The 15508-nt window shown below is 43.9% G+C and overlaps 1 protein-coding gene across 2 annotated transcripts; it reads left to right on the forward strand.

Annotated features, from left to right (window-relative positions):
* Positions 1-1110: 1110 nt before the first annotated feature.
* Positions 1111-14645, forward strand: LOC116469254 (ETS translocation variant 3). Of its 2 annotated transcripts, none has more exons than XM_032154091.2 (5): positions 1111-1330; positions 3262-3320; positions 3918-4155; positions 5397-5512; positions 13408-14645. In XM_032154091.2, the coding sequence occupies exons 2-5, from the start codon at positions 3275-3277 to the stop codon at positions 14544-14546; spliced, it is 1539 nt and encodes a 512-aa protein (XP_032009982.1). In that variant the 5' UTR covers positions 1111-1330; positions 3262-3274; the 3' UTR covers positions 14547-14645. The 2 variants fall into 2 exon arrangements, with proteins under 2 accessions (XP_032009982.1, XP_032009983.1); XM_032154092.2 differs by having other exon boundaries at positions 3265-3320.
* Positions 14646-15508: the final 863 nt, after the last annotated feature.

Here is a 15508-nt window from a genome sequence, read left to right on the forward strand (position 1 = left end):
CGTTATCAAAAGCTAGACAATGATTAGTAGCACATTCAAAACTGGAAGCAATTTTTGTAACAACTAATATTTCCAAGTCCCATGTGGCAGAGAGGGTGCAAAGGTCTTACTAGAGCAGAGGTACAAAACAAAGTTTTGATCCATTTGATCAAAATCGATCTTCAATTCTCCTTCAATCCCATGGCTCTTCTTCACCTCCCCCACGCTCGTATTTATTCTAAATTCTTTAACCTTTACTGATCCTCACTCCTCCCTTTCTTCTGCCTCTCGAGTGAAACTATGCCTGGACACCACTGATTTACAGGGGTGGGACTGCAGATAAAGCTGAACTGCTTGAGATTCTTTACCCTTAAGGAGACTTTAAAGGAAGAAAAAATCATGCTTTGGACAGATATTTGTAATTGCCCGAGCAGGAACAAAAGGTAAAACAAAAAGGGGACACGCGTTTTAATGACTTAGGGAGAGGACTTGCAAGCTGCTTAGACTGGGACAAATTAATACTAAATGCAGTGGGGTGGGAACTAGCGGGGAAGCGGTCATGCCCCCCAGTCTTCCCAGGGAGGAAATGCCAAAGCGACGTGCTTCAGAGAAAGCTTTGCGGTTTCTTTCATACGTATATGAAAAGGCCCTTTCTTAAAGGATAGGGTGACTGCGTCTGAAGTCTGCGGGTCCCGTCATTGTGAGGGATCCCCTCACAAAGGGGATGTGAGGGATCCCCTCTCTGGGAGGTCGCAGGGCCCTTTTCTGGAGAAAGACGGGCCGCCTCTCTGTTGTGTGGGAGAGACTATTTCCCGGCGCCTGGGCCTTCCTGTGGGGTCTGCGAGGTCCCCTCCCCCGGGAGGTGGGACCCCGGGGCAGCGCCTCGCCCCGCAAAGTCCGTTCTGCCTCACGGCGCAGGACTGGCGGGGGAAGCGTGTAGCAGCCCAGCACCCCCTCGCGCCGCGTCACCCCTAGGCGTCTGGAGGACCCTGGCCCAGCAGCGGGCCGGGCCAGCAGCCCGCCACGAGCGTGCGTAACGTGCCCCCGCAGCGTGACGCACGGGCCGTGCAGGGGCGGATGCGCTGGATGCGCGCCGGGAGGAGCGCGCAGGGGGCGGAGTGCGGGCGGAAGTCGGCGTCCGCTGAAAGGAGAAAGGAAAGGGAGACGCTGCTGGGTGCGGCGAGGTGAGGCTGGGAACCGGCGGGAGGGCGCCTCCTCCTCCCCCGCCCTCTCTGCTGAGGATGGAAGTGACGAAAGCAGCCGAGGAGGTCACTTCCTGCTGGGGTGGATGAGGAGGAGCCGGAGACGCCGCGGAGGAGACCGGACCGAAGACGGACCGTGCCGGGAAGAGGTGAGTCCCGGCCTCGCCTCGGCCGCCGGGGCGTCTGGGTCGGATCCGGGACGCTGGCGGGGACGGCGTCCCTGGGATCGGGGCCGGCTGCCGGGCCGCGTACCCACCCAACTGGGCCTCACCCAGTGCGGGGGGCGGGGGAGGGTGGGAGCCCGTGTCTGTCTGAGGGGCAACAGGGACCCAAGGCAGCGTTCATGCGGTGGCCCCGCGCAGCCCTGAGGCCACGGTTAAGGGAAGCCCCACTCGGGAGGTGAATGGCAAGGAGGTTCTGGGGGCTGTGGAAGCCAGGACCCGGAGCTGCTGCGGGAAACCCGCAGCGCCAGACTGTGCATGCCTCACTCTTCGGGGAGTGGTCGCGATCAGAGGAAGGGCAGGGGTCCTGTGGTTTGCAGAGTTGAGATGAGTGGCCCTACTTGGATGAAGTGTCCTTGCAGTGAATATGCGAAAGGCGTGCAGAGGCGCCTCAGGGCTCCTGGGAAAGGGACTTTTATGGGGAAAACTGGAGAGCTGGAGTGTCAAGAAAGGGCTTCCTTGTCAGGTTATCGTTGCAACGGGATTTGGACCCCAGGGTCGTGATGGTTGGAGGGAGTTCTATGGCAGGGTGAAAGGCCTCACGATCTGACAGCGCATCCTAGAGTTAAGAGTCCAGGGCAGCTTCCTGGAGCAGTGGGGGAATTCGTGTTTTTCCTCCCTCATTGTCACTAAGATGGAAGAGGAAGCTCCTGCCTCAGCCCCGGTGCCTTGTTATTGTGTATCTCGTGTGTGTGTGTGTGTGTGTGTGTGTTTTCCCTGTCTGTCTTCTCCTTCCTTTGGGGTGTTTATCTTGTCCTCGGCAGCTAGTAGTTTTGTAGACTGACACTTGCTGGTTTCCTTAATGTGTTTGGTGAGAAAAAATATTCAAAAGATCTAGAGGAATCCTAGGTTAAGTGAAATTTCCAAGATAAGGAATTTGTCCCTACCCGGGGGCCACTTAGGCATTCTCTCCAGATTCCTGCTAATGTGGATGCTAAGGGCCTGTCATCCACTCTGGGGAACAGCGAGAGTAGATCTGCCCTCCCTCCATGTCCCTCTGGCAGTTTCACCCCTCCCTCCTTTTTGCTAAGTGATTGACACAAAGCTCCTTGCTGGGACGAACAGGAAATTTATTGAGGAACTGTAAATCTGGATGGAATGAATTCAAATCGCAGCAAGACTCCCTCCACTCACTGGCCAGAAGGGCTTCAGAAATGCCTGCTTTTCACCCCTTCCTGTTAAATGGAGAAAATGTATAATTTTTCTCAAAAAATTTTTGGGAGTTTGTGTGTGTTTTTTGTATAGAGTAAGTGTACATATGACGTGTTTACTTCCTGTATCCCAGGGTATTTTTCAAGGGGGAGGGAGCAGTTTGTGGCTGGGAAGAATCTTCCTTCTCCTATCTCACATAATTCAGTAAAATAAATCAAAATCAGATGTTCATTCTTGAGTGAGAATCAGATGGATTTGGGGTTTTTTCACCCTTTAAACTGGTACATCTTGGTGAACTCAGGCTTGTGTATCTTGGCATGTGGGCTTGTCTAGTAATAGAACACAAACTGACTTGTTTTGGCTGCGTTTTTGGACCCATTTCACTGTACCTTCCTTTTTTATTTTTATTTTTTTACATTTGAAGGGGGTTGGTCAGGAGGAGGAAAGCAAATATTAAAGACAGTGTTTACACTTTGTGGTTTAAAGTCAGGTGAGAGATAATTACGGCTTTTGAAGCTGATGACCTGAGGCCCATCATTTGATAACTTGGGGAGTAGCAGTTTGGAGGTGACATGTTTGAAAGAAAGAGAGTTGCATACGGAAAGAAGAACAGGGAAAAGGAAGTTTGGGGAGAGACTGCAGAAAACTTTTGAGAGGATACTAAATAAATAGCATCTTAAAGTAATTGTGTGGCTTGTGTCTCTCAGCAGGCGGGTGAAAATGAAAGCCGGCTGTAGCATCGTGGAAAAGCCAGAAGGAGGTGGAGGTGAGCAGAAGTTAATCATTTCTGATGTACCTGGAAGGTCCCTCAGTGGTTCCTGTCCTCTCCACTTGAGCTCTGTTCACAAATGTCAGACCATGACTGACAGCCTCTTGGCTAGGTGGATACTGGCAGGACAGTTGAAGGCTTGTTTCCTATGGATGTATATTTAACATGTCTGGTCACCACACCCATATCCCAAGCTTTAGAGTCCCTTTGCTGTCAGAGACACAGTTCCAACCTTAGGGAAAAGGAGTTTTCAGCTGTATTTTCCTGAAACATTAGTTTATCTTTCCTGTTTGTTCCCTTTAGCACTTTCATGTCCTCATAGAAAGTAGATGTATTTAGTAATGTATGAAAAGGTAAGATTAGGACATCTGGTTGCTACTGCCCAGCTCTTATCAGATTTGATGATTGCCACAAGGATAGGTGACTTCTCTGTGCTTTCCTCTCCTCATTGTGGTTAGGCCCAGCTGACTGAGAGTACTTACAGCATGTTTTCAAAGCACTCTAGATTCTGAGCAGTGGAATGTGCAGTTGGGGTTGCTGGTATGTATGTACCTAGCTCTTAACTAGCTTAATCTTGACCTTCTCACATGAAAGGGTATCAGTTTCCTGATTGGGCCTACAAAACAGAGTCATCCCCAGGCTCCCGGCAGATCCAGCTGTGGCACTTCATCCTGGAGCTGCTGCAGAAGGAAGAGTTCCGCCATGTCATCGCCTGGCAGCAGGGAGAGTATGGGGAATTTGTCATCAAGGATCCAGATGAGGTGGCCCGCCTCTGGGGCCGCAGGAAATGCAAACCACAGATGAATTATGACAAGCTGAGCCGGGCCCTCAGGTAAGGGAAAGGATTCCCAAATCTGTGTTAACAGATTGGAAGGAGACTAAGCTGTTTGGTGAGTGCTAGATAAAAAGAGTATCAGGTAATAAAAGACTACACTATCTTAGTGAATAATGTGTCACTTTAAAGTGGGAGTAGAAGAGCTGTTGAATGTGAGTAGCATAGGCACAGGAGGAGAAAAGGCATATCTTTGGTTATACGTAGGAGGGGATTCCAATGTGGCTGGCACTGGATCCTGACAGACAGCTGATTCTGCTCTGTAGTGGGCGAGAGTATATGGTGAAACATGGATTGGAGTTCATTTATAATCCAAAGGATTAGTTTAGACTTCTCTATTAGAATCTGTTAGAATTTCTTTGGGCTCCCCTGGAAGAAACTTAGAAAAGGATGAAGCAAGTCACAGGAGGAAGATTCGATGATACTGACCTATCTATTCAGGAACTGTGTCTGTGAGCTCAGGTTGTCCATAGCCTGCTGCAATATGTCTAAAGATTGATCACTATAAGTTTTCTCAGGTTCTTTTTTCTCCTTGTCGGTCTTACATTTCATAGTCTGTTAGCCTTCAAGGGGCTAGAAGGTAGTTTATGCCCTCTGCTACTGCATAGATGTAAGACTAAAGATTCCAGATAATTGAAGTCCTCCTGACCTGAAATGTAAACTCTGTGCAGTGGCTTTGCTGTATTCTTTCACATCCCTTTGAGTCTTTGAAGGTGAGGCGGGCCACACTAGCTGTTGTTTTCCAGATCAGGGCCTGCCATTGTTTGACTTGCCACCATAAAACTGTTCTACATTCCTTTGTCTGTCTTTTGAGCTTAGGCCTCCAGACTAACCACATCAAGTCTCCCTAGTGACTTGTCCGTCCCCACCTGGGCAAGACCAAAAAGAAAAACTAAGCAGTTAGTGACATGCAATGCAACTGGAAGGAACTGGACTATAGAATCGAAATTGTGGAGAGATGGAGAAGAAAATGTTTGGGGCTAGGGTAGGTGTTCAGAATCTTAAAGTGAAGTTGTCTTTGTAAACCTCTAGGCAAAAACTGGAGCTGAGTTGAAAACTGAGTAAGAAAATTAAGCTCTTAGGTCTCCTAGGTCTACCTGGAGGGCCAGGCTGCGAAAGATTGGTAGTGATTTTTGTAAGTAATACTTAGAGCAAGAATTATTGGTCTCAGTGGCTACCTAAGTGTATTGAAAGCTGTCAGTAGCTACAAGACAAATGGACATGTATTCCTGTTTTTACAGATACTATTACAACAAGAGGATCCTTCATAAAACAAAAGGGAAAAGATTTACCTATAAATTTAACTTCAACAAGCTGGTGATGCCCAACTACCCATTCATCAACATTCGGTCAAGTGGTAAGATACAAACTCTTTTGGCAGGGAATTAATTTTGAGTTGAAAAAAATTTTTAAAAATCCAAATCTAAGACATGGCATGTTTAGGAAGATTTTAGAAACACTAAAATAATGTGATCCTTTGATTGCCTCAATGTTCTCGCTCAAGTCATCTCACTCATAAAGAGAATTATAGGCTATGCAGTATCAAGATAGATTTCTTTGGTTTATTTGGTTGGTTCCCTTTTCTGCATATTGTTTGTAATCTCCTAGATACTATTACACTATCTTGTTTGGGAATGATGTTTCATAGGTTTGTGATGATCTTTACGTTCAGAACTCAGTTTTAACACCCAGCCCAGTGGTTCTTTCATAGATGGGAACCTGTTTCTACAAACACTTCCGATTTTCTGTGAAACTACCAAGCTCTCCCTTATCAAGTGAATATCATCAAAACCACAGCATCCTTGATCAGAGAAGGGGGAGGTTCACATGTTTGCAGTGAAAAGCAGTGTCTTTGATCTGCAACAGCAAATCCTCAGAGAACAAGATTCTGGGGTTACTTGACCTTCTCTCCTGTTAAGTGCAGTAGGGCTTCCCCTCTTGACTTTCCTGGTTATAGCTTTCCATCACAGCTCTCCACGTTCTCTCTTGATGTTGAAAGCAGTCTCTCAAAAGACTTTGTTGTTGTGTGGTTTTTTGTTTGTGATTTTTTTTCCGTATGCAAATCATATTCCTGCCCAAGAAAATACAGTAGTTCCCCTTATCTGAGCAGTATATGTTCTAAGACCCCTAGTAGATTCTCAAACCACAGATAGTACCAAACTCCATTCATATATATGATGTTTTTTCTTCCCTTAACCCCACTCATATGTATCTGTGATAAAGTTTAATTTATAAATTAGGCACAGTAAGAGATTAATGACAATAATAAAATAGAAAAATTATAACAATATGCTGTAATAAACTTAATGTGGTCTTTCTCAAAATATCTTTGTGTACTGTACAGACCTATTTTCAGACCTCTGTGGGTAACTAAAACAGTGGAAAGCAAAACCTCAGATAAGAAAGGACTACTGTAGATTGTATTTAACTGTTTTCTGACCAGTCCATCAGTAAGTACTCTGTCATTGTGGCCTTGTATGCTAAGGCAAAGAATGCTGATCATGCAGTAGTACAACTTCTCAGAAAAGCTGGAAGAAACCTGAAAAATTAGTGGGGGTGTGGCTGAGAGAGCATAATGTTGAGATCCATTGCAGATATGTAATTACTACACAACAAGTTAGGGCAGTTTTAGCTTGACTCTGCTATCATTACAGTTTCATCTCAACTTCTGTAACCACTCCCTCCTGTCCCTGGGGCATGCATTTAAAAAAAAAAAAAAGTGGTATTGGAATGCATCTCTCTAATTACAACCTGTTTTCTTTCCTTGTGCCTGAGGGAGAGGCGTTAGGAAATCAGACCTGTTCTAGCCACTCAAATCTTGCTTCCTCTATTTCTCACTCTTGCCCCTTCCTCGTATGCCTAGAGGAATTGGGAATCTAGATGTATATACCAACAATTTTAAAGAATTTGTTGGTTTTCATACCCCTTCACCCCACTCCCAAAAAAATGTCATTCGTCTTGTTCTTCTGTCTTTGACCCATTTTTATCTATTGAAAATCCAGAACTTCAGCCACTTGGACAACCTAGAATGGGGCATTCATAAGCCCTGGGAAGTAATGTGGTTTTCCAGGTCAAGGAAACCTGGATCCTCACTCTGTGAAGAATCTGATCTAGAACCCAAACAGTAGTGGCCCAGCACACCTGTTCTGCCTGAAGGCGATTGAACCAACATTGATCTTTAACCCAAGCTCAAGATCCTAATCAAAAAGCCACAAGGGGCTGGGCCAGGTGGCTCATGCCTATAATCCCAACACTTTGGGAGGCCAAGGCCGGCGGATCACTTGAGGTCAGGAGTTCAAGACCAGCCTGGCCAACATGGAGAAACCCCCATCTCTACTAAAAATACAAAAAATACAGGTGGCAGTCACCTGTAGTCCCAGCTACTCAGGAGGCCAAGGCAGGAGAATCACTTGAACCCGGGAGGCAGAGTTCGCAGTGAGCTGAGATCACGCCACTACACTCCAGCCTGGGCGACAGCGAGACTCAGTCTCAATAAAGCACAAGGAAAGCAAAACTGTACATTTCTTTTAGTACATCTATCTCTGCTACCTGGTTGCTCACATCCTAAATATGGACAACTCCAAAGAACTAGTGTCATTAGTTTATAAAGAACTTTTGACCAGAAAGGCCAAATGTGGTTTAAGATTAACTTTATGATAACAAAGGAATGTAACATTTATTGAACATCTACTTTATGGAGGTACTTTTGCTTAGTAGTTTTGTGAATTACGTTATTCAACTCTTCAGCCCAGTAAAGTGAATGTCTTGATATCCACATTTTACAAATGATAAAATTAGGAAAACGACAGCAAAGTTAAAGACTGATCAGGGTAGGTTGAATAGTTATCTATTGAACAGTTTCTCGGGAAACAATTCCTGAGAGATTGAGCTATTGAAATCTAGCCCTTATTTAATAGATCATACATTCCTCCTCTAGATTGTGATTCATTTGTTCAACAGATAATGGGAGTTCTTTACCTCAAGGAACTTACAGTTTAGCAGGAGAGATAAGATATGCCGGGTTTAATACAATGTGAAATGTGATAAGTACTCTAAATAGAGCTGTGTGGATTTAGATCCTGGAGGCCATTGAGATCATGTCTACAAGGTGGGTTGATACAGTTGGGGTATTCTGGTCTATGTATTTTATCATGAAAAGCATCCTGCATAATACATTATTAAAATATTTTCTTATATTTGCATAGGAAACATTGGAAAGATACAGAAGATACTGTCAGGATGGGGGCAGGACAGACCAGTTCAGGGATGGACTTGATACCTCTCAGTCTATGCCTCTGTACTCCCACCAACCCCAGTTTTTTTATTTTTATTTGGGAAAACTCCAAACCTACAGGAATACTGGAAAAAGGACAGTAAACACCCATATATCCTTTATCTAGATTCACTAATGGTTAATATTGTAGCCACATTTGCTTTATCTCTTTCTATTTATATATACTTTTTAAATCTTTTGAGATTAAGTTGCAGACATCATGACATTTCGTCCCTGTGTACTTCAGCTTGTATTTCCCAGGAACAAGGACATTCTCCTCCATAACAACAATAACATTACCACACCCAGGATGTTTACCATTGATATAATTCTATTATCTAATACATAGTCCATATTGGAATGATAGTTGTCTTTTTAAGGTTTAAATTTTGTACCATGATTAATAAAAAAATTATTTAACAATGACATGCAATTTGCTATGCTTGGTACTATTCTAAGGGCTTTGCAAATGTTAACTCTTAATCCTCATAACAATAGGCCCTGTTCTGACCTATTTTACAGGTAAGGAAACTGAGGCACAGAGAGGTAAGCTATCCAGAGGCACATAACTAGTAAGTGGTAGGACCGAGATTGGAACCTAGGCAAGGACCATATGAATTCCATTTTGCCAGAGGGGGTCAAAGATTCCAGTGTGCTTCTTGTACTAGGCTACAAGGTAGAAGGTGCCAGAACTGAGATTCAGACCCAGTTTTTTCAACCCCAGTACTTGAATTTCATGGTGACTTCATGGAGGTGGGCTTCTAAAGCAATGGTATTCAAACTTTCTTTTTTAGCAGCAAACTTTTTTTCTAAGCAAGATCTTAGGTTTGATATCTCAACATATAAAAGTAGGGCTACTCCAGTTAATCAGATATAAGGGTTCCAGGATGCTAGAAGCAATGCTTCCCAGTATTGCTTCTAGTCTCACCTCCCATTATTCCACCTAAATACATTAGGAAAATACTGCTTATTATGTTTCCTTTACAGTATACCTTAACGTATGTAAAGACTGAGATATCCTCCAGTTTATTTATTTATTTTTGTTCTAATAAAAAACTAGATTTTGGGCCAGCACAGTGGCTCACGCCTGTAATCCCAGCACTTTGGGAGGCGGAGGTGGGTGGATCACGAGGTCAGGTGTTCGAGACCAGCCTGGCCAATATGGTGAAACCCCGTCTCTACTAAAAATACAAAAATCAGCCAGTCATGGTGGTGTGCACCTGTAGTCCCAGCTACTTGAGAGGCTGAGGCAGAAGAATTGCTTGAACCTGGGAGGCAGAGGTTGCAGTGAGCCGAGATCGTGCCACTGCACTCCAGCCTGGGCGACAGCGAGATTCTGTCTCCAAAAAAAAAAAAAAAAAAAAAAAAAAAACGAAACTAGATTTAACCAAGCATTTCTAAATTGCTTAGGAGACAAGACCTTTCCCTGCACATTATACTTCATTCTTCTGAATACATAGAAGTGGCTTTTTGCTTTTGAGTAGATGTACTCTTAATTAAAAGTCAAGATCCAAAAGAATCAAAAAGGGTAGAATTGTAGCCACTGTAATAAGCTAGTAGAAGAATACATTTGGCCTGGGACCCTCTTGGCTCTACCCAAATCATTTGCAAGGTCATCCATCTGTTCTTCCTAATTTTAAGATTAAATCAGTGGCTTTATTTTTTTTTTCAATCTGTGATTTTGTTTTTAATTATCGTAAGCCTTACAATCTTGCATAATTTTTAAATTTGTTTATATTTCCTCTACTTACTTCCTTCCTTTTAAATTGCCAAAAGCACCATTTCCAATCACAAATACACAGCAGTTCTACAGTGTTATGTTTCTGAATGGCTGTTTAAAGACAATCCCAAATTATAACTTAGTCTGAATTAGATGGTAAAGAATTCAAGAGTGAAGTTTAACTTGCTACTATTTTTAAAGCATCTGATGCTATAGATCACCTATAAAATGTGAGAAGTGTTAAATCTTTATTTGATATTATACATAAACCCACTAAAATGCCTTTCAATAAGTAAAAGGAATCACTTTAGATACAGAGAATTCTAATTAGATTGGCTATTATTGTTAAGGCCAAAAATATAAAAAGTAGACATTGCTACCTTATCTTCAGCCCTTGCCTTTAAGAGGCAAATGAACATAAAACACTGGTGAATCTTGCTTGGTTCTGAGACAGTGAAGGAATTTCCCCAGTATTTAAATATATTCACATAACCAGTTATATAAATCTAAATATAAAACCATTCTCCAATAAGTTTTAAGATGGCATTCATCATCTTTGTGAAAAGTTGAACATTACTAATGAAGTCCAGTCATATATTTAGAAGGGGTAAACAGTGATAGATAGCATTTACTAAATCGGAATTACCATTAAAATTCCAAAAGCCAAACATATTCATCTAACCTCAAGTCGGTCTTAATTAAATCAGGACTGCCCAACAAAAATCTGTCAGTCGTTCATGATCTGGATTCTGGCTTATGAGATCTGTTAAATTATGGTACACATAAAAAAGTCATGAGGCATTTCTGTTTTGCAATAAATAAGGCAGTGTCCAATTATTATCCATTAGTAGCTTTTTTGAGATAAGCTATCAAGTCTGCCCTTTTCTGCCTTAATGTCGGCAAAGATCATTTTTGTTCCAGGGATATACTTCTTGGGATTCTCCAAATACTCCATCAGTATCCTCTCCCCAGGTAATGCCTTTGTTCTTATTGGCATCTGTGTAAAAGAATCCAGTGGCCTGACCTGTCTTCCACCCAAAGAGACATGGAGATTAGACCCAGTCTCGTGCTTGCCTCCCTTTTCCACAGTGTGGCACTGGGCACACTTCTGAACACAAATCTTCTTGCCTTTCTCAACATCACCCGTATTTAATTCTCTCTTTCATCACTGGCACTATGAAGGCTCCTGCTCGGAAGCCGGACGTCCTGCTCTCTAAATCAGTGGCTTAAAAAAAAAAAAAAAAAGTCCTGCAGAACAGTTTTCTGTGGAACATTAGTTTGGGAAATGAGGCTCTGGCATAGTGTTACTCAGTCACATGTACCTAGAAAGCTACAGTCTTACAAATACCAGCAGACTCCAGAGTCTGCTAGACCAAGAGGAGAAGGCATCAGCTGATTGGGAGCAATTCATAACCATACCATATCTGCGTACCTTTTTTGTTTCCACTCCTAGATCACTATACTGTCACTTAAAATTTTGTTTTTTTCTATTTTTTTCTCCTCCCTTTTTCCTTCTTCCTTATTCACCTTTGCCTCAGAACCCTGCTGACATTATTATAGAAGCTGCTGACACCTCCCAGGAACCCACAGGTCCCTGAGACTTCAGATAGCATACCTTTTTCATGTCTTATCAGGAGGACCACTGGGGGAAGTTGAGAACTGTGAGCCACTAAAGTTGACGGGCTGGGCGCAGTGGCTCACACCTGTAATCCCAGCACTTTGGGAGGCTGAAGCAAGTGTATCGTTTGAGGCCAGGAGTTCGAGATCAGCCTGGCCAACATGGTGAAACCCGGTCTCTACTAAAAATAACAAAAATTAGCCCAGGCATGGTAGCACACGCCTGTAATCCTAGCTACTCCAGAAGCTGAGGCACGAGAATCACTTGAACCCAGGAGGCGGAGGTTGCATTGAGCCAAGATGGTGCCACTGCACTCCAGCCTGAGCAACAGAGTGGAACCCTGTCTCAAAAAAAAAAAAAAAAAAAAGTTGACATAAATAGCACAGTGTATGTTATCACTTAGAGCTTTACATTACATTTTAGTAAGCAAACTTGGAAGAAGGAATAGTAGGTCCTGGATTTTCTCCCAGCCTCCTTAATGTTTGAAAGCAGTTTGGAAATGGAGATCATTCAGTAGAATTTGTTAGAGGAATATAGATTTGGAGAGATGGAAAAATATTTGAATCTCTGTGAAGCAGTGATTGTATATCAAGAATGATAAAACACTTGGCAATAAGAACTTAACAAATGTGTAGCCTTTTTAAAAATTAAACTGTTTTTACTAAAACATGTTTGGTGTATGTGAGGTATAGGGTCTTTGAGTTTTTAATGCATTACTTTCCATGCGTGTCATTTCCAGTTTTGTTGATTTGTTTTTTGGTTTGGTTTGTTTGCTTTTTATATGCAGCCAAGCGGTGCATCCAGGAATGGGGCCTTGGCCCAAGCAGAGCTTCTCTGGAGGTGCAGTCAGCCAGAGCAGCTCTGCCCCTCCCCACAGTCAGCCAGGGCAGCTCTGTCACTCCCCACGGTCAGCCAGGGCAGCTCTTCCCCTCCCCACAGTCAGCCAGAGCAGCTCTGCCCCTCCCCACATCCCATCTCGAAATATATTTGTATTCCAACAAGGAAAAATGGGATAGCATGTGGGTAGTCTAGGCAGTGAGTAAACATCAGATGTCCTCTTGTATCTATATGTTGTTATTATTTTCTATCTTAAATGTTCTCGAATGTTTATATTTCAGTAAACCTCTACCTCGTCACACACACACACGAATATATATATATGGGCAAAATTATGGAAATAAGAAAAGACTATTTGCAGAGCCAAAAATTGAAACAGGTAATATATACACAATATTTAGAGTTGCAGAGGAGAAGGCTCTTGTACCCATTCATTCATTCCACTTAATATTTATTGTGTACAGGAAGTACACAACTGTTAAGCCCTGAACTGCGAGGTGTACAGTTGTGAACAATAGGAAGTCCCTGCCATGTGGAATTTAGGTTGTAGAATATGGATAAGCAATTACAATGTTTTTGACAGTAAGGAGTACTGTGAAGACAGTAAAGAGCCTAGAGAAGGATGACAAATTGAGTAGAAGCAGCTGAGCAGTAGTTACTAGGAAGTTGGAGAACTATGGGATTCAGTCCAGTTGGAATGATTGTTTCCTGTTACTACTAAATATTTTGCACTTAGTTAGCATAAGTGATGATAACGAATGAGCAGTCCTCTGATGCAGGCTTTTGTATTTTCCACCATCACAGGTGTGGTTCCTCAGAGTGCGCCACCAGTGCCAACAGCCTCTTCCCGGTTCCATTTCCCACCTCTGGACACCCATTCTCCAACCAGTGATATGCAGCCGGGACGGTTCTCTGCTAGCTCCCTAACTGCTTCTGGCCAGGAGTCCAGTAATGGTACTGATAGAAAGACTGAGCTTTCAGAGCTGGAGGATGGCTCAGCTGCTGACTGGCGCCGGGGTGTGGATCCCATGTCCTCCAGGAATGCCGTTGGTGGAGGAGGGATTGGCCATCAGAAACGCAAGCCTGACATAATGCTTCCTCTGTTTGCTAGGCCAGGGATGTACCCTGACCCCCACAGTCCCTTCGCCGTTTCTCCAATCCCTGGCCGAGGAGGTGTCCTTAATGTCCCCATTTCACCAGCCCTCTCCCTGACTCCCACCATCTTCTCCTATAGCCCATCACCAGGCCTGAGCCCTTTCACCAGCAGCAGCTGCTTCTCCTTCAACCCTGAGGAAATGAAACACTACCTTCATTCTCAAGCTTGTTCTGTGTTCAACTACCATCTGAGTCCTCGGACTTTTCCCCGTTACCCGGGGCTCATGGTTCCACCACTGCAGTGCCAAATGCATCCTGAGGAGTCAACTCAGTTCTCCATCAAGCTGCAGCCCCCACCAGTTGGGCGGAAGAACCGGGAGAGGGTTGAGAGCAGCGAGGAGTCAGCACCAGTCACCACGCCCACCATGGCTTCTATTGCCCCAAGAATCAAGGTGGAACCTGCCTCTGAAAAGGATCCTGAGAGCCTCAGGCAGTCGGCACAAGAGAAGGAGGAGCACACTCAAGAAGAGGGCACTGTGCCAAGCAGGACCATTGAAGAGGAAAAAGGCACCATCTTTGCCCGTCCTGCTGCACCACCCATCTGGCCCTCTGTGCCCATTAGCACCCCAAGTGAAGAACCTCTGGAGGTGACTGAAGACAGTGAGGACAGGCCTGGCAAAGAGCCCAGTGCACCTGAGAAGAAAGAAGATGCCCTGATGCCCCCCAAGCTTCGGTTGAAGCGGCGCTGGAATGATGACCCTGAAGCCCGAGAGCTGAGCAAGAGTGGCAAGTTTCTCTGGAATGGGTCAGGACCCCAGGGCTTGGCAACAGCAGCTGCTGATGCTTAGAACTGGAAGTGGATTAGGAGCTGTTTATACTATAATCAAATACATACATGTATTTATGTAGCAAGATTTCAGGGTGGGGGGGAGGGAGTTAAACTGGTTTGATCATTCTAGGGGCATAGACTTGTATTTTTATGTTTTGGGGATGGGATGGGGTTATCTTCTGTTGTAAATTAGGTGGGATATGAACACACTTATTTTCCTGGTGAGTAGGACACAGGGAGGGTATTGAACTCAAAGGAGAGGGAGCCTCTATTTCTTGTTGAGGCTTATACTTTCTGGCAAGGAAACTCCCAAAGGGCCAAGATACTTTTTGGTCCCATGATAGTTCAGGTTCCAGACTTCTTTCTTTTCTATTGTATTTATATGTGGAAAGCCATTAATGAATTTATTTTGCTCCGAGAGATATACATAAAAGGGAAAACGGCATGGTTGGGAGGTTGAGCAGTAAGAGACCATTAATACTAAGTATTTTGCCTGAAATGCTTCTTTATAATTATTTCAGGGAAGGAATAAGATAATCTCAGACTTACTGGGGTGGGGCTTGGGGAATGTTTGGATGTTGCTCTTTTTCTTCCCTTCTTTTTTGGTTGATGTTGTTTGGCATTTTTTTCTTTTCCTTTTTAAAGAAAATGTTTTCAGGAAACATGAACAAACATACTGCCAATTATAGTGGGGCTGGGAAGGCACAGGAGCTGGCGACCTCTCAGCTGCATAGTTGAGACGGCAAACCCTGCTGTGAGCTTCTCAGACTTTTCACCTACTTCACCTATTAAGAAGCCATGAGGAGTTGTAAACTCTTGTTCAGGGAAGAAAAGAGGGCAGGAGGAAGTAACCCAATGCCTTTAAATACAAAACAAATGAAGAACAAAATACTCATTTTTCCTTTTCTGTTGTGGGTTTGGGGAGCCAAACCAAAGTGTGACTGTGAGCACGTTCACCAAGAGGCATGACAACATTATTGA

This window comes from Hylobates moloch, unplaced genomic scaffold, assembly GCF_009828535.3.
Source record: "Hylobates moloch isolate HMO894 unplaced genomic scaffold, HMol_V3 SCAFFOLD_5, whole genome shotgun sequence".
Classification (NCBI taxonomy): domain Eukaryota; kingdom Metazoa; phylum Chordata; class Mammalia; order Primates; family Hylobatidae; genus Hylobates; species Hylobates moloch.